This window comes from Chrysochloris asiatica, unplaced genomic scaffold (assembly GCF_000296735.1).
Source record: "Chrysochloris asiatica unplaced genomic scaffold, ChrAsi1.0 scaffold00063, whole genome shotgun sequence".
NCBI classification, from domain to species: Eukaryota; Metazoa; Chordata; class Mammalia; order Afrosoricida; family Chrysochloridae; genus Chrysochloris; species Chrysochloris asiatica.
In genome coordinates this window covers 15,217,173-15,241,342 of record NW_006408581.1, presented here as the reverse complement: position 1 = coordinate 15,241,342, position 24,170 = coordinate 15,217,173, and the positions used below count along the sequence as shown (strand labels likewise).

At 39.0% G+C, this 24,170-nt stretch overlaps 2 protein-coding genes across 2 annotated transcripts in view; one reads left to right on the top strand and one right to left on the bottom strand.

The window, feature by feature from the left end:
• The window catches only part of BORA (bora, aurora kinase A activator), a 48,950-nt gene extending 38,248 nt beyond the window's left edge, over positions 1-10,702 (bottom strand). The window contains exons 1-5 of the mRNA XM_006864317.1: positions 10,598-10,702; positions 10,326-10,346; positions 9,599-9,766; positions 6,080-6,186; positions 2,492-2,537 (exon numbers count right to left, since the gene is read on the bottom strand). Coding sequence (XP_006864379.1) covers positions 2,492-2,537; positions 6,080-6,186; positions 9,599-9,751 — 306 coding nt within the window. The 5' untranslated portion in view covers positions 9,752-9,766; positions 10,326-10,346; positions 10,598-10,702. The remainder of the gene's footprint in view (positions 1-2,491; positions 2,538-6,079; positions 6,187-9,598; positions 9,767-10,325; positions 10,347-10,597) is intronic.
• A 3-nt stretch (positions 10,703-10,705) lies between these two features.
• LOC102814976 lies at positions 10,706-23,455 on the top strand. Its single transcript, XM_006864316.1, has 2 exons — positions 10,706-11,504; positions 23,292-23,455. Exons 1-2 carry the CDS (start codon positions 10,706-10,708, stop codon positions 23,453-23,455), a joined length of 963 nt encoding a protein of 320 aa, XP_006864378.1.
• The last annotated feature ends 715 nt before the right edge of the window (positions 23,456-24,170 follow it).

Sequence of the window (24,170 nt, the reverse complement as noted above, 5' to 3'; positions counted from 1 at the left end):
TCTTTGTTTGGAAGCTCATCTGAAACCTGTCCACCATGGGTGACCCTGCTGGTTATTTAAAATACCGGTGGCATAGCCCTCAGAATCAAAGCAATTCAAACCACCAGAGCACAACAGACGAGTGGCAGATGTGTGGTCGCTGTTAAACACGAATCTCCTTGTGCTATGGCCCTTAAGTCCAGCTCAAAGGTGGGATTTCTGTCCTTGGATGTCGCGTCAGTCAAGAGGCAGAAGCGCAGCAGGGTTGACAGGGTTGTAATGAGATGCTTTGGGCTGCGCTTGTGGAGAGCATTAATCACTATACACCATGCTTTCCTCCCAATTCAACAACCAGAGAGCCAGTGGCTAAACATTTACCAGCATATCACTGGCTCAGTGGACTTAAAGCATTTGGCTACACTGCTTTCTTTTTTCATTCCAGATAAAATTCAGCCTAATATAAAACTTAAGTCTTCCCGAAGTTTTAAATACAACTCAAAACATTTTCTTTATATTTTGCTGTACATATGACAAGCCACACTATCTATGAACCTGAGAAAGTATTTTAAAGAAACAAAAATGAGCAGAGATTATGACACAGCCAATCTCCCAATCTTCCCGACTAAAAAAAAAATGCTGAAGGACCCATAAACATGAAATGATTTGTAATCTCACTCAAAATTCAATGTAAAGCAAAATAATGAGATGTCATTTTATTAAAATAAAAAGACTAGCAAAAGTTAATTAGTTTGGCAATATTTAGTAGTATTAGTGGATAAGAGTTAACAGGCATATCATATACACAGCCAGGAGTATAAATTAGTGCAACTTTTTGGAAAGGCAATATGGCACAATAAATCAAATGACCACTCAAAATGTTTCTGATTTAGCAAGTCCATTTCATGTACACAAAGGTATGTGTACAAGTATCTTCACTACAGCATTATTTGTGATAGAAAATACCAAGTACAATCTAAAAATCTATCAATAGGGCCCAGTTTTGGTAAGGCACATCCATAAAATGGAATATTATGCTGAATTTTAGAAGAATGTATGTGCTACTTAAAAAAATACTTAAGAAAAATTATTACACAAAAAAGCTAGGTGTAAGACAGCATGAGAACAATGATCCTATGTGACTAAAATAATTAAAGGACACATAGTATTAAGTATGTAAAATTAATCCGAAAAGTACACAAGACATTTTAGACTAGATACCTTTAGGGAGCAGAGAGGAAACAAAGCGGCTTACCACTTTTGTTTTATATCTCTTTTTTGCTCTTTGAGTATTTTTGTTTTCATTATGTTGTTTGTTGTTAAGTGCCATCGAGTCAGTTCCAACTCATAGTGACCCTGTATAGGGTTTCCAAGGAATGGCTGGTGAGCTTGAACCACCAACCTTGCGGTCCAAACCAACCTTGCAGACCAGGGCATTAATCTGTAGTGCCTCTTTGGCGTATTTATTACTTCTAGTTTCAAAAATATAAATTAAAAGGAAAGAAAAAAAAAAAAAAAAGCAAACTTATTTCTTACGTTAACCCTATTCTTCAGTCTGACTTCATTTTTGTAAATTTTGCTTCCTGAATTTCCCTTTAAAGCTGCAGAATCTAAAGAAAAAGTCTACTTTTCACAATGTTAGGAAATAGGAAAGGGTTTGATAATAATGTATGTAGGGGAGAGTTAAGTAACTGGATCAGAATGAAAACTGAAGTGACTAGATGAAACTAAGTAAATAATGTTTGGCAAGAGCATAGCACATGAAAATATCTTCTAAGAAATGGGCTGTGTCTGAATACAAAGGGACAGCATTACAATACCTGATTGCTGCCCACGCCAAGTGTGCCCAAGAGCTACAGGGGAAACGAGAAGAAAAAAAGGAAAACCAGGAAATGTTGCCAAGAGCATACAGACTTTCTGAGAAATAACTAGAGAGAAACTTTATAATCTAAAAGATCAGCAAACAAATGAAAAACAAAAAACCCCAAAATGGAAAACTCAGTTCATTATTTTCATTAAAACCCAAGCTAAGATACTACATTTGTGAAATACTTCTTATGCTTAGCCAGAAGACTTTTACTACATGAAATACATTCCATGTCTTTAAAAAATCCAAAGTACCAACCACAAAAAAAGATTAAACCAATGCTAACCTAGGTTGCTAGAGCCTGAAAATTTACTTACTCTCTACATAAACTCTTAAGTTGACAGAAAGTTTGTGCTAATCAATATTCTAAAAGGCACAAAAAATAAAAGATAAATGAAGTGCAGTATCTGCCAAAAGGAAATTCCGTCTAGAAGAGAGGAAACAATTATACTGGTAGTTACAAGAGGTGCTGGGATAACTGGAAAACACTGGCTTTATGGACCTATGGAAGGAGACTTCATACAGCTGGGGGCAGGTTTAGTGAGGAAATGAGACAGTGATTGATTTGAAGGAAGTCTTCCTGAGAGGTGACATGCATGCAGAATTGAAGTTTCATTAGCTTAATGATCAGTAACAGTTTTAAGTTACCTCTTCAATGGCTTTTTGTCTTTTGTCTTCCACATCTTTATCTATTCTATGCAGCGATAAAAACAAAAAAACAAAAAACCATGCCATTACTTTAGTTTATTGAACATTTAAAACAAGAACCTTTCAAAGGAATACTTTTTCAGTTGAAAACTCTCAAATATTAAGCTCACTTTAAAGAAAAATTGGTACCTTATAACATTAAGTTAATTTGAAGTTAGTATTGTGAAATTCAGCATCTCATTCCATCCTTTTCTATTAAAGATTTGGAAGGAATATTTTCTTTTAAATGGTTTACATTGATATAGTCTGAAAATTACTATTAACAATATAAAGAAATCTGAATAAATTTTATACTTTTTTCATCACAAGTAAAGTACTTCTTTCTATAGAAATCTATAATTGTCCAAATTCTCTCATCAGTTTACGGCAAGTTTATCATAGCTGTATTAAGATCAACTCTTCTCTGAAATAGAAGAAAGTGATCATCCTTACAGTTTCTGAATAAGCAAAGAAAAATGTTAATTATGAAATTTAAAAATATCAACTATTAAAATTTTGTTCAAATGAAAACTTTCCACTTTGGTACAATGTGCAATTACAGCAACACGCATTTTTCAGCTGTGACATTAAACAAACAGAACACGTCAGGTCTCAAGCACAAGGCATACACTTGCCAAGGACTAAGCAATTAAACTTGCTTAGACCACTTCTTTATTCTGCTCCAAGAAAGAGTCATTATTTGTTTTCTTTCTTGATAAACTGGCAAGACCTTTGTTTACAGTACTTGAAAATCACTTTCTCTCAATGTATATTTGTGAGTAATCATAGTAAATATGAGGATATATACATTCTAGAATTTCATCAAATGATCTTTCAAGTAAAGGAATTATGAGAAATAAACTACAGTGATAATCCATATATAATCCTTATACATATCCCAGTCTGAACAACAGGCATTTTGGGGATAGCAACTTGGGGGGTCTTTTCATTTTACCGTGGTCAAAAAGACAGTGCATAATAAATTTGCTGTTGCAACACTGTTAAGCATCATCGAGTCGGTTCCGACCCATAGTGACCCTATACAGGGTTTCCAAGGAGAGGCTAGTGGGTTTACACTGCTGATCCTGCAGTTCAGTTTTGCCTTGCAGTCCAGTGCATTATCTTGCAGTACCACACCAGGACTCCACATAACCTTAGCACGGAGTAAGTAAGCTCTTGATCTAGCATTATCTCCTGCCTTTGCTGCTTCATCAGAGGGACTTCAAAAACATCAATTATTCAGGTGATTGCTGGACGCAGTGAAAACTAGTTTGGCCAAATATTATAGAGCCAAATCATAGGCGATTTTAAGAAGTTATACAGGGCAGAGCATCCTGACCAAATAGGGCACAAAACACTGGCAACTTCAGGTGTACCCTGAATGTTGATCCCTTGAACTAGGGGGACCCTCATGATAAGTCACCTCCTTAGTGGATTATTGTTGTTAAGTGCCGTCAAGTCAGTTCCGACCCATAGCAACCCTGTATAGGGTTTCTGAGGAGCGGCTGGTGAGCTTGAACCGCCTACCTGGTGGCTCAAACTGACTTCGCAGTCCAGTGCATTAAACCCATAACGCCACACTCCTGTGTGGGTGGTGGGGGTGGTGGGTGTGTGCTGTGGAATCAGTTCTGACTCATAGCAACCCTGTACAGGGTTTCCGAGGCTGTAAATCTTTACAGGAGCAGAACGCCTCATCTTTCTCCCGCGGAGCAGCTGGTAGTTTTGAACTGCTGACCTTGCGGTTCATAGCCCAATTCATAGCCACTATGCTATCAGAGCTCCAGGCTCATTTATTTATACCAGGATGACTTAGAGCTATTTGTTTCTATGTGTACCCTGACATAGAATAGGTAGAAAGCACTAGAAGACAGAGTCCTGATTTGATAAGAAGAGATGCAACAAACCATTGCTTATTTCTAAGAATGAATCAGCGTCTTTTGTTAAAAGTCTACTCACTAATGTTGGTAGATACCATAATCACTGACTGAATTACATCAGTAAATTAAATAAGAATTCGGTACTTTCCCCACTTTTTTCTCCTCTTAGCTCACAAATCCATCCTGAACTACACCTACACCAAGATTCTTTTCATAAACCTACTCTGACAGAAATAAATCAATTAAAAAGGTTGTATCAAAATGTGGATACAGATGCATTGCTGACTCTTAAGGGCAGGGATAATATTCTATACTTTTTCCGAGTTCCTCACAATGCCTCTTGGCAATCAAAAATAAGTATCTCTTGACAGATTTGTTTTCTTAATAATTGTCATCACTAATGGAATATACTGAAGAGCTGAGGGACAATAATAAAGCAGGCTGTGTGGAACAAAAGTAAAGTAATTGAGATTTGTTTTCTTTTTAACTTTTTGTCAATGGTATTATTTAAGTTTAGGTAAAAATCCTTTTATGCTCTGCCACCATTGGCTTCCTACCACTTTGAATGGGCATTAACTAAATTATAAGTGAATGCTCAAGTTATCAAGCAAAGAACATGTGGTAGAAAAGTCAGAAAGGTTATTTCTATGAATATCTATCTTAACATGTGTACATTTTATGTAATTAAACTATGGCAAAGGATTTTCTGTGGAACACCTCCAGTTTAGCTCAGACTTAAAGCTGGTCTTAACATCGATTTGACTTTTTCAAATATAAAAAATTCAGGCTCAAACTGATATAAACAAGTATCTATCCACCAAACACTGTAATCAAAAAGTAGATTGTCCCAAAAAAGAGCATATTCTCACTTCATTGAGCATCACTGCCAGCTTAAGTCTGAGGCATAGGAATGCTTTGATTTGAAACTCTCACAATGTATCAATAAATAGTTAAGACTATTCCGGTTCCTATGTAGAATGGAACATATTGTACTTCTGACTCCCTAAGTGTAATACAAAGAGCCCTAATGGTTAAGTGCTCGGCTGATAACTGAAAAGCCTGTGGTTCAAACCCACCAGCCATTTCACAGGACGAAGATTGCAGCCTTGGTAACTCTATGGGGCTGCTCTACTCTGTTCTATAGGGCTGCTGTGAATCAGAATCAACTCAATGGCTACAAGTGTATGTTTGCTTTTGCTTTTTTTTCATTTGTTAAGTATACTATGTCAAAGTTGGATGGATTTCTTGAAAAGTTTGCTTTGCTGCAGTCAGTGCATCTTAAATTGAAAAAGGGACTTTCAGCTTCCTCAACTGTAGATGGCAACAGAATAGCATAAAAGGAATCCCTCGCCCCCCTCCAGAAAAAGTCAATGGCAGATACTACAATCATGTAGAAAGGTGTGAATTTCACATACCTGGCCCTCTACCAAGTGCTGAAGAGGCAACATTGCTCTCTAAGTAGCTGAGGAAGAAGCTTATCTGGAAAAGCATTGGACTTCCACCCAAGAAATTTTTCTGGATGTAGTTCTCTGGACTAACTTTTCATTTAGATAAGCTAGCTAAATGCGCATGAAAAATTTTCTACATAGAAAAATATGCACCTTTGGGACTTCCTAGCTCTCTTCACTTGATAGCATGTTATTACACTTCGGTGCAGGGAAGGAAAACTTACCGAGAATGACTTAAGTATAAAGCTTGACGATGAATGTCCTCTGGGTCTATTTCTACAGGATTCATTACAGCTAGTTGATCAATGGACCATCTAAATTCCCGTGGAGTCTTAACAAAAGAAAGTAAGCTTATGAGTAAAAACAAAATCAACTAGATTATCAAAATGGTAACCAAAGTCACTTTAAAAATAATGTGAAGAGCTATACTAGGAAAATATTTTCGAGTTATCTTAAAATGTGACTTTACCATTCAATTCAAGGGTGAATGAGTCATCACACTCAATCGACTTACTTGACTTTATCTTTTAAAATGTAAAAATCTTTTATCTTGGTGATTGTTGTTAAGTGTCATCAAGTCGGTTCTGACTAATAACGACCCTGTATAGGGTTTCTGAGGAGCAGCTGGTGAGTTTGAACCCTCAAGCTTGCAATTCAAACTGACCTTGCTGTCCAGCACACTAACCCACAGTGCCACAACAGGACCCCATTGCTACAAGTGTTGTTAAGTGCCGATAAGTGCCAAACTTGCGGTTCAAAACAAGTTTGCTGTCCAGCACACTAACCCATAGCATCACACCAGGACTCCACAGACCTCTTACAGATACTAAAGGTCTTTACTTTCACCAATAAAATGAAATTTAGCATTTAAGTTTATTTAGTTTGAATCATACAAGTGACTTCAAAAACTCATAAAATAGTTGATCCTGAAAATAATTATGAATGGTAGCAAGTGCTGTCATTCCTTGTTCAGCTGTGGAGTCAAAGGCTTACCCAAAATCCCAATCCACAGTTGTGAATATATTTTTTACAGATTCAGACCTAAAGTCTCTAGATATCATGGTTTCTGGATTTGAGGATAATGTTGCAGACATTCCATTATTTATTTTTAAGACTAACAGATAACTAAAACTATTGTGGCTAAGTGCTGTCCAGTCAGTTCCAACTCATAGTGCCCCTCCCTGTATAGGGTTTCCTAGGGGAGGCTGCTGAGTTTGAACCATCGATCTTGCAGTTCAAATCAACCCTGAGGCCTACTGCTTATCCTACAGCGCCACACCAGGACTCCAACTAAAACTTAATGAGTGAAAAAAGTAAATTAAATATCATGAGATAAGATTAATGAAAAAACTCAATATGAACTGTAAAACTCCCAGACTTTCTCTCTGTTTATTGCCCAGGATCACAGAAGAGGTAACCAAAATAGTAATGCAGTTTGCAGTTTTCCTAAGTAACTTACAAAGGTGAAAAGATCAGGCTTCAAAAAACCTTCTCCAGTTTGTTGTTAGGTGCCATTGAGTTGGTTCCGATTCATAGCAACCGTATGCATAACAGAATGAAGCACTGCCTGGTCCTAAGCCTTCCTCACAATTGTTACATTTGAACCCATTGTGGCTGACCCTGTGTTAATCCATCTTGTTGGGAATTTTCTTCTTCTTTTTTGCTGACCCTCCATTGATACCAACAATGCTGTTCTTCTCCAGGGACTGGTCTGAAGTCTAAGAGACCAAGTCTGGCCATCGGGCTTCTAAGGAACACTCTGGCTACACTTCTTCAAACACAGATTTGTTTGTTCTTCTGGCAGACCATGGTACTTTTAATATTCTTTGCCAATACCATAATTCAAATGCATCAATAGTCTTCAATTTTCCTTATTCATTGTCCAACTATCACATGTATATGATGAGTTAACTGAAAATACAATGGCTTGGGTCTGGTCCACCTTAGTCCTCAAACTGATATCTTTGCTCTTTAACACTTTAAAGAGATCTTCAGCAGCAGATTTGCCTAATGCAGTATGTCTTTGATTTCTTGGCTGCTGCTTCCATGAGTGCTGATAGTGGATCCAAGCAAAATGAAGTCTTTGACACCTTTTATCTTTTCTCCATTTACCATGATGTTATTTATTGGTTCACTTGTAAGAATTTTGTTTGCTTTACATTGAGGTGCAATCCTACTAATGACTGTAGTCTTTCATCTTCATCAGAAAATATTTTAAGTCTTCTTCACTTTCAGCAAGCAAGGTTTTATCAACTGTATGTTAATGTTGATAAGTGCCATCAAGTCAGTTCCGACTCATAGCGACCCTGTAGAGGATTTCTGAGGAGCAGCTGGTGGGTTTGAACTGTTGACCTTGTGGTTAGCAACCCAGTGCTCATTCTGTAGCACCACAACAGAACTCCCTATCACAGGTTGATAAGCCTTCCCTTCCTCTAATCCCAATGCCAAGTTCTTCATATAACCCAATTTCTCAGATGAATTGCTCAGCATACACTGAATAAGTATAGTGAAGAAATACAACCCTGGTACACAAACTTCCTAATGTTAAACCAGTCAGTATTCCTTTATTCAGTTCTAACAACAATAAAAATAAGTTAAAGTGGCAAAACTTCTCCTAATTTCCTAAAGAACACTTTCCCTTCCATATTATCCCTGTGCTTTACAATAATACATATCACTCTTGAAATTGCTAGTTTAGTTAGCCTCCTGGTGTAGCACTGTTGGAACCGTACTGGATTTCAAGTCGTGGGATTAGCAGTTCAAACCCACCAATTGCTCCACAGAAACCCTATACAAGGTCGCTATGAGTTGAAACCAACTCAAAGGCAGTTAACAACAACATCCTATTGGAGCAGGTGTTGAATGCTTTTTGTACAGCCTACATGCCAAGAATAGTTCTGGAATTTTAAATCATTGAAAAACCTCCAAAACAACATTAATATAATGTGACACTGATGAAAATTCTATGAAATTGAAATTTCAATGTCCATAAATAAAGTTTGAAGCCCAGTCATGCTTATTTGCATACGTATTATCTATGGTTGTTCTTCTGGTACAAGACAGAGGTTAGTGGTGGTCACCGTGACCAGATGACCTGCAGAGCCTAAAATATTTACTGTCTGTCCACTGACAGAAAGTTGCCCATCCCTGCAATAGAGTACACGTTCCTTGAGAGTTTGTGTTTAATGATCTCACTATCTCATGCTGTAACCCCTATGTTGGGCAGTGCATCTGATACATATCAGCACTCAAATGTTTGCCAAATAGATGAGAATAGTCATTATTAGATAACACAGCTTTTTCTCTAAAAGGGCATTGTTGTTAAGTGCCATCAAGTCGGTTCCGACCCATAGCGACCCTGTACAGGGTTTCCGAGGGTGTAAATCTTTACGGGAGTAGAAAGCCTCATCTTTCTGCCGCGCAGCGGCTGGTAGTTTCGAACCGCTGCCCTTAAGGTTCGCAGCCCGATTCGTAACCACTACGCTACCAAGGGTATTAGTAGATACAAAATTACTCATAGTGTCTAACTAACATAGCGCATGGAGGGATCCATGCCACCTGCTGAACTTTTAAAAAAGGAAGAAGGTGGGGCTTAATTTAAAAGGTAGTTTTAGCCCAACCATCAGATTAAAATGAATTTTGCAATTAAATAAACACATTCTAGCGATACAAACTCCTTGAAAGATCCCTCCCTAAAGAAAGGGCATTTATATTTAAAATGATTTGTAAACACTGTAACTTACCTGTAATTTTGTTGATTTAAAAACAGATGGACTGGAGACAGTTTGCTCATGGAGATTAGAATAATCACTAGGACTTTCAAAAGGATTTAAAACAGTGATCCTTCCAGGAGTTTCTGGTGTTATTTGCATTTTTGATTCTTTGACATCTCCCATAGCACAGAGAGAAAACTAAAAGGAAATCAGAAGTAAAAGAAAACTACGAAACTCCAGTTACTCATTTTGAAAATTATTTTTCATAGTTTTTGCATGGTTTACAAAAAAGCATCTCATATAGTTTCTAAACTGATATGCAAATCACCCTAGATCTAGGTAAAATGTCACTTTACAGAAGAATTAATACGCTCACAAAAGTTAGGTGGCTTCTCAGTGGTGACCGACCAACTGAAACTCACATCCGCCTTTGAAGCAACTAAACGTTATCCCACTATGCACAATTTCCTTTTTAACTAAAGGAACAACGTATACCCATAGCTTTTTACTCATCATCTAAAGTATTTAAAGCGTTTGGACATCCTTCAGACACCGAAGCAACGCCAAACAAGACTGGAGTTATTACTAAACAATGAGGACGTTTGTGCATGGGTATCCTTCCTGCACATTAGATCTCGCCAGAGAAGTAGAACGGATTAAGGTTAAAAAATTTACGGCCTTTGAAATGACCCCTTCTCAAGCATCCTCCTCTCGTTAAGACCATGGTTATAGAAGGCAAGATCGCATTACTTCTAGCCAAAGGGGAATATAAGAAAAACTATCTACTTTTTGGAAAGCTGAAGAGCAGCTGGTTTCCTTGGATCAAAGGCAAAGGAGGACATCCGCGCCGGTGTCAGTCCCAACTCCTACGTGATTAGCCTTGCTGGGAGCCCCTTCTCTCCCTCACCTACCCACAGGCTGATCCCATTGACCCTGGGGCGAGCGAGCAGGCAGGTTTTGGAGCCAGGAGCTACAAAAACGTACCTATTGTTGTGTATAAAAAAGAAACCACGTTTTCCAGGGTAAAGCGCCCTCAATAGTGAATCCAGGTTGCTCCCGTGGGGCCAGAGCAGTCAGGCAAAGACTCTTTAACTCCCCGCTTCCGTGCAGTCTCAGGCCAACCAAGGCACGCGGCTTATGGATGGATGGCCAATCGCGTTGCAACGCTGTCCGCGAACCAGCCAATTGCATCGAGGCCGCGTAGTAAATTCGAATGGAAACTCACCGCTTCACATTCCGCGCAGAGTAACGAGGCTCCAAATTCAAATCAACGCAGCCGCACGGAGGCGACGAGCGCGAGGGGCGGAGTTTCCCCGGCGTGAGCGGGGGACGCGCGGCAGGGTTGCCCCGGAGAGAGGAAGGCGCTCCAGTTCCGGGTCAGGCCCTTCCCCGCCTCCCTTGGCCGGAACGGCCTCAGCCATGGCGAGTAGTAGCGGCGCCGGGGCGGCGGCGGTAGCTGCAGCGAATCTGAGTGCGGTGAGGGAGACCATGGACGGTGAGTCCCGTTACCCTCCCTTTACCTGGCCTCCGCTTCCAAAACAAGGCCCACGGGCGAGGGGAAGACTTCACGATTTCCTGCCTCAAACGGCTTCTTTGAAGATGCCCTTCTCGAGCCGCATTCTCGCCGCGTCTTTCCGCGTGGGCCCCTGCGTGCCCAGGTACCCCGGACGCATCCACCCGGCGCCCCCGACACCCCTTCCACTCCTCCCGAAGGCTGGAACCCTCCCTCATCCTATCCAGCGCGCCCATTGCGGACGGGGAGCACGGGAGCGCACACACAGCAGGGAGCGTGTATCAATTCGGTCACTGTTTTGTGTCTTAAGTGGACGCTCTGTAAACACCCGTCATCAGAAATGGCTAGGTTTTGACTTGGAGCGGATGACAGTAGTGTCCAGGTGTGGCAACTCGCCAGGCATAACGCACGAAGCACCTGGGTGTAAATCCTATACACACAGAAGAGAATTACTGAGACTCTTGGAGTTAGACCTCCATCTCTTGCTGGCTCTGAAGCTCTTTAAATACCTGTGGTGAGCTCAGACAATCGACTTAACCGTCATTGATCACAGGGTTAACTATTGGAATAAGATAACTAGGTAAAGACATAGTAAAGGTGATCAGTAACAGGCAGCTAAGGTCCTCCATTGTCTTTTGCATTTGTCTTGTGTTGCCATCCCACTTTCTTCCTTTCCACTTTTAAGACATCTACCAATATAAGAGTGCTGCGCGAATGTTCCCTACTTGTTTGCAGTCTTCCAGCTCGTTTTCAACCTCCATCTCTGTTGAACAACCCCATTGAAGCCTTTCTGCCACTCTCGTTCACTATAGGTTCTGGTGGTTGTTACGTGGGTTCCAACTCTAGCGGCCCTGTATAGGGATTCCAGAGAGCAGCTTGGTGTGATTGAATCGCCGACTTTATTGAGGTTAGCAGTTCAGCGCGTTACCCTACATACAGCTTCACACCAGGACTCCATGATACATTGTTGAGGGCATTCCAACTCATAGCAACTCTATAGGGTTTCCAAAGAGCTACTTGGTGTGTTTGAACCTCCGACCTTGCGGTTAGCAGTCCAGTGATATATGATAACAGCGCCTTCATTATTGTCCTATTAGTTATTGTCTCTGCCTCTCCTTGCACTGACTCCTCATTTTTCAGAGTGACTTGTATTGCTGGAGTCTTTACATTGCTAATTTTTGTTTATCCAGAATATACTTTGCTGTCTTTCTGAAAGTAGAATTTTGTCCTCAACAACATATCCAGCCTTTTTTTCTTTTTCCGTTTTTCAAGTACAAAAGGATTTCAAAAAGTTCGTGGAAAAATTCCATTCTTTCAATTTCGTCTTTTCATGAGCTTTTTGAAGCCCCCTCTTTTGGCCCTATAGGCTAAGCAATGGACTGTGAGGTCAACAGTTCAAACCCACCAGCTACTAAGAAGGAGAACAATTAGGCACTCTGCTTCCTTTAACAACAACCTTGGAAAAGATAGGGTCAATATGTGTAAGATTCGGCTTGATGGCAGTAGGTTTGGAATTTTTTCTTTTTGGTTTTCATATGTAATATTATTATCATATCTTTTCTTGGATGTCAGCTTATCTTTTGGACAAAATGGGGAATATTCTAGCCAATTATTTCAGCTGCACTTGAAGTTTCCTATTATTGTGGCCACAGAATCCCTTTGAAATAGAAAACATGCATTTTTATCTCTGATATAGCTCCTGAAGTGCAAGTAAGAATTAATGGTTTGTATTATTTGCTTCTTCAAGATCTTTAATGGCAGAACATTGCATAAAGATTACAAGGTATTACTATGAAAAGACCAAGGGTATTTTTAAAACACAAATTGGAGGAAAGGTTGTGTGGATTAGAGAACACGTTGGAGGCTCAAATCCACCCTCATTCACTTTGGGAAAGCTTCAGAAAGCCCTCCTAAAAAACAGCCGCTGACAACGCATGGAGCGCAGTTCTACACTGACATACATATTGAATCCATGGCAACTTGGCTATGTTTTGTTGTTTCTTTGTTTTTGGCTTTGATGAACAAAACTTCATTTTCCCGCAGTTTGCTGTTGTTGAGTGCCATTGAATTAGTTCTGACTCAGAACGACCCTGTATAGGGTTTCCAAGGAGCTGTTGGTGGGTCTGAACCACTGACCTTGTGCTTATCTTACAGCATCACACCAGGACTCCTCATAGTTCAGGAGGCTAGAAGTCTGAAATCAAAGCACCAACTCTAACAGACAGCTTCCTGTGCCCACAACACTCTGGTCAACTTGGTTTGTAATTTTCAGCTCTCCTATAGTGTCTGTGTGGACTCCTGATGTGGCACTGTAGGATCAGCACTGGACTGTAAACCACAAAGTCAGCAGTTCAAACCCATCAGCTGTTCCTCAGAAACCCTGTACAGGTTCGGTATATATCGGAACTGAGTTTATAGCCCTTAACAACAGTGCCTGTGTACTCACAAACAAGCTAAAAAGAGAAGAAACCAGTTGCAGTCAGTCCACATTTGTGTAACGTGAGAGCTGTTATTGTTCTTAGGTGCTGTAGAATCAGTTCTGACACTTAGCGACCCTGTATAGGGTTTCTGAGGATTGCTGGTGAGTTTGAACTGCCAACGTTTTATCCATTAGAACTCTAAAACTTACAAGAAAAACCTTGCTATAATGCTATAATTGGGATCCCAAACATTCAGTCACCTAAAGTGTAGCGTTAAATTATTGCAGTTAACAAAAGATAATATTTTCTAAGATGTCTGCACTGACTGAAACAAATCGTAAACAAAGTGAAAACTCCATTGTACATAATTGTGCATCATGTATGAAAATAGCTAGTCATTTCATAATCCTACCTTCATCTGTGTGCTCAAAAATAAAAATAGGTTGTCCAAAGGACTAGGCTGACATAATCAAACACCATTTGTCATAATGTTGGGGTTTCACTGTATTTAATCCAGCCATGTCTAATTGAAGTGTTCAAAAAATATTTTGAGTTCTATTTCTCCCCTCAATGGCATATCTCTTATACCCTCTTTCATCTTCCACCATTTCCTCCATCAGGATTGGAAAGAGTCACATAATGCATCTAAATTTATTAGTGGTTTGTGTTTTAACACTTGAATTTTATTGTTATATGAAAGGCTTTTGTGGAAGATAATTTCACACATGGGCTGAAGTGGATGAATTTATCTGGCTGGCTCTAAAAGGAACATGTTGGATCTTGGCTCCGATTTAGTATAAGGTTTAGTACAACAGATCTCTATTCTTAACCATAAACCCACTCCTGTTGAGTCAATTCCAACTCACAGCAACCAGATAGGACAGACCAGAACTCTTCCGTAAGAAGTCTTTATGAGAGCAGATAGTTTCATCTTTCTCTCACAGAGGGGCTGGTGGGTTTGAACTGCCAGCCTTCTGGTTAGCAGCCCAATGCTTCATCCTTCATGTCACCAGTGCTCTTTACTCTCATCCTTAAAGGCTCAGTGTTTTCTTCCTACAGTCTGGTTTTGAAATAGTGATGACTTTTCAACTACCTTTCTCCTCCAGTGTACTCATTTGCTGCTTTTGCCCTTCAGTGTTTTGAAATTTTACACATTATTTATTATTTATGGATATCTTCATATATTTTTCTTATGTTCTAAAATATTCCTTATAGCTCTTAACTTTAACATTTCAATGTAGGTTTTGAAGACCAGAGATGTCAGTGTATGTTGTTGTTGTCAAGTGCCGTTGAGTCTATTCCAATTTATATTGAATCTATAAGACAGATTAAGGAACTCTGGTAGTATAGGGGTTACAAATCAGGCTGCTAACCGTAGGGTCGGCAGTTCGAAACTGCCAGCCGTTCCGTGGGAGAGAGATGAGGCTTTCTGCTCCTGTAAAGATTTACAGTCTCAGAAACCCTATCCAGGATCGCTGTGAGTCAGAACAGACTCCACAGCACACCACCAGCCACCAACATAAGACAGATTAGAGCCGCCCCATAGAGTTTGCAAAGCTGTAAATCTTTACGAAAGCAGACCGCAACATCTTTCTCCCATCGAGAGGCTGATGGATTTGAACCACTGACCTTTTGGTTACCATTCAAGCAATTTAACCACAGTGCCACCAGAACTCTGTTCCCTCTGTGTATATTAGGAGGCTTTATACAAGGGAGCTTCAAAAAGTTCATGGGGAAATTCCATTTTCTTTTACTCCTGTTTTTCCTTGACTTTTTGATGCCCCTTATATAGTAGGTGATAAGCTTAAAATCTGTATTATAGGAAAAAGAATTAGGGTAGTGGAGAGGACACTGGTTCCATATGACTCCTACCACAGGCAGTGTCTGAGAAAGAAGCCTTCCGTCCATGCTGCCACAACACTCCAGGTCTCCGAGTAACAAGGAAGTCCCAGTCTTGTTTCTCTCACCACGCGGCCTCCTGTTCTCTACTAAGCTCTTTCAGTTTTTCACACAGCTCTGATCTGACCACTTGTAATCTCTCCTGTCCATGCCACCTACCAGTTTATCACCCAAACTGCAATAACCTAACTGGATTCTTTATGTGGACATACACCGTATTGTCTTTTGAAAAATTGTCTAGGAGTGGAATGACAGGATCATCTGGTAGGTGTAGATGCTTAATGTTTTATGAAACTGCCAAACTCTTCTGAAATGATTGTGCCATTTTACGTTCCCACCAGCTATGGATAAGAACTCCAGTTCTTCCATATCCTCACCAGCACTCCAGTGCTTTTTCTACAGTGTCCCCAGGGCTCCTTAGTTGCTAGCAAATGGATTGTAATTCATGACAACTCCACGTGTATCAGAGTAAAATTGTTTCATAGGATTTTCAGTGGCTGATTTTGGGGGATAGTATGGCCAAGATGGCCAAACTTTGCCTCTTGTACTTCGGACATATTGTCAGGAGGGACCAGTCACTGGAGAACGACATTGTTTGGTAAGGTGGAGGGTCAGAGAAAAAGAGGAAGACTCCCAGCGAGATGGATTGGCCAAGAGGCAGCATCGATGGACTCAAGCATGGCAATGATAGTGAGGTTGTCCCAGGATTGAGCACTGTTTCGTTCTGCTCTGCATAAGTTCGCTATGAGTCGGTACCGACTCGATGGCACCTCACAACAACAACAACATTGTGTACATGGAGTCCTGGTGTGGCTCTGTGAGCTAATGTGTCAGACTGCAAAGTCGTTTGAACTGCAGTGGTTGGTGGTTCAAGCTCACCAGCTGCTCCTTGGAAACCCTGTACTACAGGGTCGCTATGGATCAGAATCGACTTGACGGCATTTAACAGCAACATTGTATACATGAATGGTAAAGTCATCAAAACTGATAGGAATAATAGAAAAGAGTTTGGAAGTCTTTTGGAAGAATAAAAGTGTTAAATCCAAAACTAGTTTCTTGCTTGAAAAAACAGATCAAAGACAGTCATGAAAACAAAAGACACAGATGCTTCACATTAGGAATGAGCAAGAGAATATAATAAAAATCCAGAAGAATTTATATTATACTGTGAACAAGTTTATATTGAAAAAATAAAAAAATATCTACTTGGACAGTATTGAAAAGAACATTGCAGAATTAGTAAGTCTGAAGAAATTGAAAATATTCATTAAAATCCACTTTATAAAATAAATCCATTTTGAATAAGTTTGAGCTTGTTCTCAAACCTAAAAGGAGCTAGTTCTCAAACTTATTTTTACCATTCTAGAATGTAGGAAAAATATTTTTAGAGTTTTATTTAAAGTAGAGGTTATCAAAGTCCTGAAAGCAAAACTTACACTGCAATCCATTCTCACATGAATTACAGGTTCTATCAATGTTATCAAATAGAAGCCAATAGTATATTAAAAGAATAAATTATGTTATCAATTAGAGTTTTATTTCAAATTATTCAGAATTAAGTCTGTCAAAATGATATATTACCTGACTAGGTCAAAGGCGAGAAGTTACATGATCATTTCAGTGGTTGACAAATAGGTATTGACAAAGCTCATAATTTTTTCCTGGCTTAAGTTTTAGTAAAAGGCTGCTGTTAGGTACCTATGCGCAACAGAATTAAACACTGCCTGGTCCTGTGCCAGCCTCAATCGTTTCTACATTTGAGCTCATTGATGCAACCACTGTGCCAATCCATCTCATTGAGGGTCTTCCTCTTTTTTTTCCTCTGACTTCACTAAACGTGGTATCCTTCAGTGACTGGTCCCTCCTGACAGTATGTGCGAAATACAAGAAACAGAGTCTGGCCATCCTGGCTTCCAGGGAGCATTCTGGCTGTATTTTCTACAACACAGATTGGTTTGTTTTTTGGTAGTACGTGGTACTTTTAATATTCTCCTCCAACACCATTACTCAATGCATCAGTTCTATGGTCTTCTTAGTCACTGTCCAGTGTTCACATGCATATGAGGTTATAGAAAATGGAATGCATCAGGCACACCTCAGTCCTCAAACTGACATCTTTGATCTTCAACACTTTAAAAAGGTCTTGTGCAGCACATTTGCCTAATGTAATATGTCATTTGATTTCTTGACTGCTGCTTCCATCAGTGTTGATAGCCGATCCAAGAAGAATGAAGTCCTTGACAACTTCAGTCTTACCTCCGTTGATAAGAAATTGCTTATTGATCCACTGGTGAGGATCAATGTTTTCTTTACATTGAGATGTAATCCATACCAAAGGCTGTGCTCTTTGATTTTCATCAGTAAATATTTTAAGTCTTCTTCACTTTTAGTAAGCAAGGTTGTATCATCTGCATACCTCAAGTTGTTAATGAGTCTTCTTCCAATTATGATGCCATGTTTTCCTTCATATAACCCAGCTTCTCAGATTATTTGCTGAGCATACAGGTTGAATGAGTATGGTGAAAGAATATAACTTTGTCGCACACCTTTCTTAATTTTAAACACTTCAATTTTCCCATGTTCTGTTCTAACAACTACCTCTTGGACCAGGTACAGATTTCTCATGAGTACAATTCAGTGTTCAGGAATACTCATACTTCACAATGTTGTCCATAGTTTGTCATAATTCACACAATCAAAAGCCTTTGCGTATTCAGTAAAACACAGGTAAACGTCTTTCTGATATTCTCTGCTTTCAGCCATGATCCATCGGACATCAGCAATGATAACCCTTGTTCCACGGCCTCTTCTGACTCTGGCTTGAACCTCTGGAAGTTCTCTGTCAAAGTGTGCTTGTAGCTGTTCCTGTATTACTTTTAGTAAAACTTTACTCGCATGGGATATCAAAGGTACCATCCGATGAGTTCCACATTCTGTTGGGTCACCTCTTTTTGGAATGGGCACAAATACAGATCTCTTCCAATCAGTTGGCCAGATAGTTGTCTTCCAAATTTCTTGGCAGAGATGAGTGAGTGCTTCCTGTGCTGCCTCACTTTCTTGAAAGATTTCAATTTTTATTCCATCAATTCCTGGTGCCTTGTTCTTTGCCAGTAAGATTGTTTGCCCACAGACTCCTTCAATACCACAAATCATGTTTTGAATTTTTTCTTCAGCTTCCTCAGCTCAAGAAATGCTGAGTGTGTTCTTCCCTTTTGGTTTTCTAATCCCAGGTCTTTGCACATTTCATTATAATATTTGTCCTTTGGAATTTTCTCAAGCTAGTCTTTGAATTTTTCTATCTAGGTCTTGTACCTCCTTATTTTTTCCATTTGTTTTAGCATCTCTATGTTGGAGAGTAAATTTCATAGTCTCTTCTGATATCCATTTTGGTCTTTTCCTTCTTTCTTGCCCTCTAAATGACCTTTTGTTCTCTTCCTGTATGATGTTCTTGATGTCATCCCACAAGTCTTCCTGTCTCTAATGCATCAGATCTTTTCTTCAGATGATCTCTAAATTCAGGTGGGATATGTTCAAGGTCATATTTTAGCTCTTTTGGGCTTGTTTTCATTTTCTCAGCTTCAACCTGAACTTACATATGAGCGATTGATGATCTGTTCCACAGTTTGCCCTGACCTTGTTTTCATTATTGTAATAGTTTCTCATTCTCTTTCCACAGATACAGTCAATACAATTCTGGTGAGGTCCATGTGTATAGTCGTCTTTTATGTTGTTTAAAAGTATTTGCAATGAAGGAGTCATTGGTTTTGCAAATTTCTGTCATGCAATCACCAGCATCATGTTTATCACCACAGCCATATTTTCCAACAAATGATCCTCTTTGTTTCCAACTTTTGTTGTCCAATTGCCAGTAATTATCAATACATCTTGATTACATGTTTGATCAATTTCAGATTGAAGAAGTTGGTAAAATTCTTCAATTTCATCATCACTGGCTTTAGTGGTTAGGTCTTGGATTTGAATTATAGTGGTATTAACTGGTCTTCCTTGTATGCATATTGATATTATCCTATCACAGGCAGCATTGTACTTCAAGACAGATAATTGATATGTCCTTTTTGATGATGAATGTAACTCCGTTCTTCAATTTGTCATTACCAGCATAGTAAGCCATGTGGTTATCAGACTCAAAATGGCCAATACCAGTCCATTTCAGCTCATTAATGCCTAGGATATCGTTCCATTTCGTTGTTGACAATTTCCAGTTTTCCTAAATTCATACTTTGTACATTCCATGTTCCGATTATTAATGAATGCTTACAGCTGTTTATCTTCATTTTGAGTTGTGTCCCATCAACAAATGAAGGTCTCGAAGGCTTTACTCCATTCATGTCATCATGGTCAACTCTACTTTCAGGATCTAGCTCTTCCCGTTGCATTTTAGTGCCTTCCAACTTGAGGGACTCATCTTCTGGCTCTGTATCTGACAGTATTCTGGTGATCTTCATCATGTTTCAATAGTCAATATTCTGGTGCTATCTGACAGTGTTCCACTGCTAGTCATAAGGTTTTCAGTGACTCAGTATCTGGCAATAGTCTGTTTCTCCTTCTTCCTAATCTGGCTTCATCTGGAAGGTAATCTGAAACTCGTCTACCACAGTTGACTGTGCTGGTATTTAAAATACTAGTGGCATAGCTTCCAGAATCACAACAACAGTCAAGCCACCAGAGTATGACAAACTGCCAGACAGATGGTGGACACCAATATAACCATGTTCGGAAGCCAGAAAGGGAAGTCTCTGTCAGTTAGATAGGTTTCCCCGGAGAAATGAGCAGATGCAAATCACAGCAGGACAATGGGAATGGAATTTAATCTGGCATAGTGCCCTGCCTAACCCTGTGGTTTGCAGTCCAGTGCTGATCCTACAGCATCACATGTAAAGACAGAACTTGAACCTAGGTGCTATCCAAGAGGTAACTAATGCTTATTCTCTTTTGCTGCTTGCTTATTCTTAAAGAAAGATTATAGAGCTATCTCAAATGTGGTTGAAGAGCAAAGCTGCAAAATAAGTAATTAACTTATGAAACAAGGACAAGCAATTATGGGGAAAGTCTAAAAAGCTTAAAATGTCATGATTGAAATAAATTGAACATGAACACATGATATGAAATAAGTGGTTGGATATAGTTGAAGGACTAAGTACTAGTAAATTAGAGTAGCAAAACTGAAGACAATGAAAATGAGAAGGACTGTCAATATCAGCCAAGATGGAATAACAGGGACCAAATACACTATCCTACTTGGAACAACCAACAAAACCTAGAGAAAACATTAAACAAGTCTTTAATACTTTAGATATCAGGCTGTAGGTGATCTCTGAGACGTGGGAAACAGTGAGCTATGTTTGTGTCACAGTTTACTGCCTTCCGAGAGTTCAGAAAGGGGAACCCAGTCAGAGCCTGGAGAACACCCTGAGTTGTTCAGGGACAAAGGCAACTAGAGGTCACAGGGCAGAGTTTTGCATGTTAGGTGCCTTTGAGTTGATTTTTATTTACAGAAACCCTTTAGAGGAAAGAGTTCCATAGAGAACTCTGAATCTTCCTGGAATCATCAGCAAAGCATTGATAAGCAAAAAGGAGTGTGTACATTTGTATAAACTACCTGAAGCTGACGAAAGAATTCTTATAAGGATTAGTGGTCATGAGGTTAAAAACAGTGCCTATATGCACTAGCTGGAATGGGAAACGTCATAATTCATGAGACATTGAATAATCAGTAGAGTGTTACTTCAGTAGTGGGACTTATTAGCCCTAGACTAAACAAAGCTCTGAACAGGCATACTAGATGGTAAAAGAAAGACTCCAAGGGATCAAACTGTTTGTAGAGAACTGTATCCCATTCTAGAGCTCAAGAATATAGGAATACAAACTAGCTAGCACCCAGCAATGTAAAATTTACGTTGTCGGCATCCAATCAAGGATTACCAGGTATATAAAAAGTTGAATACAACCCATGATGAGAAAAATCAACCAATCGAAACAGATCCAGACAAGGACATTAGGACTGTATTTTATATGCTCGGTAAGTGAAATGAAGACATAGATAATATGTAAAGACTCGTGTAGAACTTTCAGTGATGAAAATTGCAATGTTAAAAATTAAAAAGTGAGAAGAGCCAGTCTCATGAGTACTGTAAAAAAAAATTTCAGGACAGACTTAAATTAATAAATAATTTAATATTGTTAAATTTTCTCAATGAATGGTAAAACAATAGATCATTCAATAAATAAGACTGAGGCAGCTGGCATATTGCGAGTTAGATCCGAACTCTGAGTGGTTAAAGTAAATATTTAAGTGTCTAAAGAGGGAAGAAGAATAAACTTTGCAAACATATGTCAGGGGAAAATGATAAATAGCAAATTGACATTTGAGATGAATTGTAAAGCACACCATAAGAAGCATCCAGTATGTGATACAATAGTGAATAATTGTTATCAGAACTGATTGTGTGGGTTGGAAATGTAAAGGTAGACGTTTTGTAGCAAGGAAGGGAGTGATTAACTTTGCAGTCCAGGAGCGGAGGTCCCTGGGACCATAAAGGGAGAGGATGGGAGAGCGGGACCCTAACCAGAGAAGCAGTGATGCCTAAGATGGAGACAGAGACAATGATGTGGAGAGATGGAGAAGTTGGGGACTTTCGTCCCAGAGAGGGAGAAGGGCTGTGTGCTGACAACTGGGGGGCAGGCTTATAGTGTATACCTTTTGATTGGTTGATGATGCATGGAGGGGATTGTAACCATGACAATGAAATGATATATGATAGGATGAATGTAAAGCTAATGTTCTCCCATGTAAACTATCACATAATTCAGAATAAAACATTAAAATTAAAAAAAGCATCCAGTATAACAAAGTTCAGTGAAGACGTATTTACATCCTGTATAAGGGATTCCTGGAAAATGACTTTTGGAAACGTGTTATCTATGCTCTTCTTAAATGCCATCAAGTTGGTTCTGACTCACAGTGACCCTGTAGAGGATTTCTGAGGAGCAGCTTATGGGTTTGAACTGCTGACCTTGTGGTTCACAGTCAGTGCTGATCCCTTAGCACCATACCAGGAGTCTATATATTATCTGTGCTAGTGTTTCTCAAACTATCCATCTCACACACTACTTTCATAAGCTGTATTAAGATGATTAGTTTAAAGATGAGATTAAATGTTAATTCTAATTTTTATTATTAGATTCAACAGACATAAAATACTTTGTGAAGTTGTTTTAAAAATTTCCAAACACTATTAAAGCCTTGTTTTTGCTGTTGCGAAGTCATCCAGTCAGGTCTGACTCATAGTGAACACTGTATAGACTGTAAATCTTTACAGGATATAGAAGTCGCATCTTTCTCTCACAGAGTGACTAGCAGGATCAAACCACTGACCTTGTGGTCTAGTGCTTCTACAGAGCCACCATGCTCCCTATTACAGCCTTAAATATGTATATTATTAATGAGCCTTTCTGTCTGTATGAATTTATCCTACTGAAATTAAATTTAGATTATGAAAATGCTTGTTACAATATTGTTTTTATGGAGAAAACATGAACAAATACTATTAAGATACTATAGTAATTAAGTAAAGTATGGTGTTTCCATAAGTAAAAATGCTAGACAACTTGGTGAGATGAAATGTAGTAAAATACTAAATGTAATGGTGAAACATTGAGAATAATATTTTGATGGGTAGAAATTTTGGTAGTTATTCAGTGAGTGGTAGAATGTACTTCAAGATGTTAGCAGCAGTTATGTGGAGGAAAATTATAAATTTTTAAGTTTCTAGAGTTAAAGGCAAAACTGTATTGCGAAGTACTGTATTCCTTTTTAAAATGTAAGCTTTTTTTGTTCATTTCCTAAGTTTTCTCTATGCTTTTTTTTCAGTTCTACTTGAGATTTCAAGAATTTTAAATACTGGATTAGATATGGAAACTCTGTCTATATGTGTACGGCTTTGTGAACAAGGAATTAACCCAGAAGCTTTGTCATCAGTTATTAAGGAACTTCGCAAGGCCACTGAAGCATTAAAGGTTAGAGACTTACGTTAAGAAAATTGATAGTGATGAGATTTTTTGAAAGAGCTTTGTTAAGGTTAAACTAGCGTCTTATACTGTAAGAAGCAATCTTGAAGACCAAGAGTTTAATAGCATACGTCCAGATTACCAAAACTGTTACTATCCTGGCCTTTTTTTAAAAAGATGGATCTCCCTTAACAAAATGAGCTATTTTTAAATGCACAATTTAGTGACCTGTAGTGCATGTGCAGTGTTGTTCAATTACATCTATTTTCAAACATTTGCATCACCCAAAAAGGTATACCATATACATTAAGAAGTTCCTCCTCATTTCCCCCCTGCCCTCATCCCTGGTAACCATCAAGCTCTGTTGTCTCTAATGAATTTACCTATTGTGGATCGTTCATATAAAGGGAATCATACATTATGTAATCTTTTATGTGTGGCTTCTTTCACTTAGCTGAATGTTTTTACGAGGTTCATCCATACTGCTGCACTCTGACTCATACCCACCCTCTATATGGTTTCTGAGAAGCAGCTGGTGAATTTAAACCACCGACCTTTCAGTTTAATCCAACTATCCTACAGCAGTATTGTCAAGTCAGTTTGGCTCAGCAATCCCATGGGTTGATTTTGACTTATAATGACAGTAGAACTGGCCTATAGGGTTTTCTTGTCTATATTCTATATGGAAACCAGGTCATTCTTCCTTATAGCTATTGTATGGGTTCAAACTGCTGACCTTTTG

What these genes read in the sequence shown, in the direction of transcription:
- LOC102814976 (XM_006864316.1), top strand. Translation starts at nt 10,706, where the DNA reads ATGGATGGATGGCCAATCGCGTTGCAACGCTGTCCGCGAACCAGCCAA. An exon ending in AACGCACGAAGCACCTGGGT is followed by an intron (nt 11,505 to 23,291) that starts GTAAATCCTATA and finishes CTTTTTTTTCAG; the next exon opens with TTCTACTTGAGATTTCAAGA.